Source organism: Pteropus medius, unplaced genomic scaffold (genome assembly GCF_902729225.1).
Source record: "Pteropus medius unplaced genomic scaffold, Ma_sr-lr_union100, whole genome shotgun sequence".
Lineage (NCBI taxonomy): Eukaryota > Metazoa > Chordata > Mammalia > Chiroptera > Pteropodidae > Pteropus > Pteropus medius.
In genome coordinates, this window is record NW_024355990.1 from 3,027,537 (window position 1) to 3,029,720 (window position 2,184).

General features: G+C 63.4%; 1 protein-coding gene across 1 annotated transcript in view; it reads right to left on the bottom strand.

Annotated features, from left to right (window-relative positions):
* The window catches only part of CUNH17orf99 (chromosome unknown C17orf99 homolog), a 10,008-nt gene extending 9,463 nt beyond the window's left edge, over window positions 1-545 (bottom strand). Inside the window, 2 exon segments of the mRNA XM_039859866.1 lie at window positions 173-201; window positions 509-545. Of these exon segments, the coding sequence (XP_039715800.1) occupies window positions 173-201; window positions 509-545 (66 nt within the window).
* Between the last annotated feature and the right edge of the window lie 1,639 nt (window positions 546-2,184).

A 2,184-nucleotide genomic window follows, 5' to 3' on the forward strand; every position in this document is an offset into this window, starting at 1 on the left:
CCCTTCCCCAGCCTTGTCTTCTCCACTTCCCACAGGGTCATGCAGGGCTTGGGGACGGGTCCACCAGCAGACACCCCCTCGCCAGCAGCCAAGGTCATGAGGATGGCGCTCTGATGGCAGGGTCCCCAGCTGGGGGTCTTTTTCCCCCCAGGGTGTTGGGCTACTCACCTACCTCCTGCTCCATGGAGAAGATGCTGGTGGCTAGGAGAGAGGGGAGGGTGAGCCCAGCGTGGGGGGAGCCAGAGAGCCTCCCACTGAGGCCACATGGGGGCCCGGGAACCACCAAGCACCTTTGCTCACGAAAGCTCTTCAAGTCTCCATTTCATATCACCGGCCCATTTTGCAGATGGATAAACAGTGGCCCAGAACAGAGAAGTAGCAACTGGGTCACATATGCCCTGAGTGCCTGGTCTGAGCCCGAAGCCCGAGCTTTTTCCTCTCTGTCCTGTGCTTCCAGAGGTGTCTGTGCTCTCAGGTCCTGCCTCTCCTGTGTCCCCGGTGGGCTCACCCAGTGTGGCCAAACAGGACAGCAGCAGGAGCCCCATGCTTCTGCCGGCGTGGGGCCCTCTGCCCAGACTCAAGAAGCTCCCTCAGAGAGGATTACCTCCCCTCTGGGGCCCCCTGGGATGCTCCGGGGAGGTGCCTGCAGCTGGGGGATAACATGGCCCCTGTGCCCGTGGCCTCAACGACCAGGGCTGGACCCAGAGCAGAGGATGCCCCCACAGCCCAGAGGGAGCTGGAGCAAGTCTGGGCCTTGGAGCCGCCACTGCTGAGCTGCTGGCCCCTGGCCTTGCTGGACAGAACATGTCCACATCCTGACTTCTGGCCTGCGTCTGATAGCTGCAAGGGGGATTGAGTTTGCTGACCTGCAGAGTTTGAGGTGGGGACATCATCCTAGATTATTGGGATGGGCCTGGTGTAAGCACAGGGTCCTTCTGAAGCTCCGTAGGGGGTGGTGGTCTGACACACGGGCAGAGAACCGGTGGGCTGAACCTGTTAGAGAAGCAGGTAGGAGAGCAACTGTCACCCATCTCGTGCTGCTTCATTCGTGACCACCTTTTGGGTGCCTGCTAGGTGGCCAGTGCCAGGCTCAGCAGCCCCCAAATTAAATCTCCAACCGGGTGAGGCCCCGGTCAGCCCAGGAGTGTGGTCTAGCGGGTGCCATGCTCATGCACTGCCCTTGAGCTCCGAGGGGGCAGGGCCCGTCCTCATGCTTGAGAGACGGGGGCATGTCTCTGTCAGTGGCCAGCAGCAGAGCTCACGGATCTGGAGGGAGGGGTGGGAGCGAGCAGAGCCTCCCGGAGCCAGGACACCTTGGGGAGGCCAGGGCAGGGCTGGACCCCTCAGGGCTCAGGGCTCGGGGCAGCCTGGGGCCGAGAGAACAGAGGTGGGGGCGCGTGAGGTGGGGGCTGGGACCCAGCCAACCCCACAGGGGCCACAGGCACCCCCGTCTGTTCCCGGCTACGGGGCTCCTCCCCGGCCAGGCCTGGGGCTGTGCGGGGAACCCCACTTGGACGCCTTCCTCGGGGAAGGTGTCCCGTGCCCAGGGAAATGCCACGTCTGTTCTCTCCCACAGAGCCCCCAGGTCAGCCCACTCCCACGCCCTAGCACAGCTGGCCGGTCCAGGAGTGAACACCTGACCCAAGGAAGGCCACTTACAGCTCTGCCCCAGGTCCCCTCATCTCAGGGGGTGTGTGGGGAAGCTGGTCTGACAGGGTGGCGCTTCCTGCCTGGGAGTCCCAGGGCTCACGTGGGGACTAGCTTGCTCAGCCACCTTGGTGGTCCCCTCTCTCCCCAGCTTCTGTCACTTGCGCCCCACAGTCCTGATTCACGCCTGTGGGGACGTGCCACCTCCCTTTCCACCTTTAGTTTCTCCCGTCTGGCTTCTGCTGAAGGGGGTTGGGGGAAAGAAATCAAGAAGTCGAGAGCTGAGAGGGGCCAGAGGGGTCCTCTCGCCGCTGGCAGTCTGTTGCTGAGGCCCCGAAGCTTGCGTGTTTCTGCCGCGTGTGCTCGGGGGATCCGACAGCGGTGGGCTGTGAGCTTGTCAGCCCCAGGGGGCTGGTTCTCTGGGCTGTCCGGTCTCTTCTCTCCACAGGCTGCAGGGAAAACAGGCCACCTTGACTGAGTGGCCTTTGGGGTGTCCCCAAAGCTCTCCAGTCACCCACCGCAGACTGACGGTTTGTG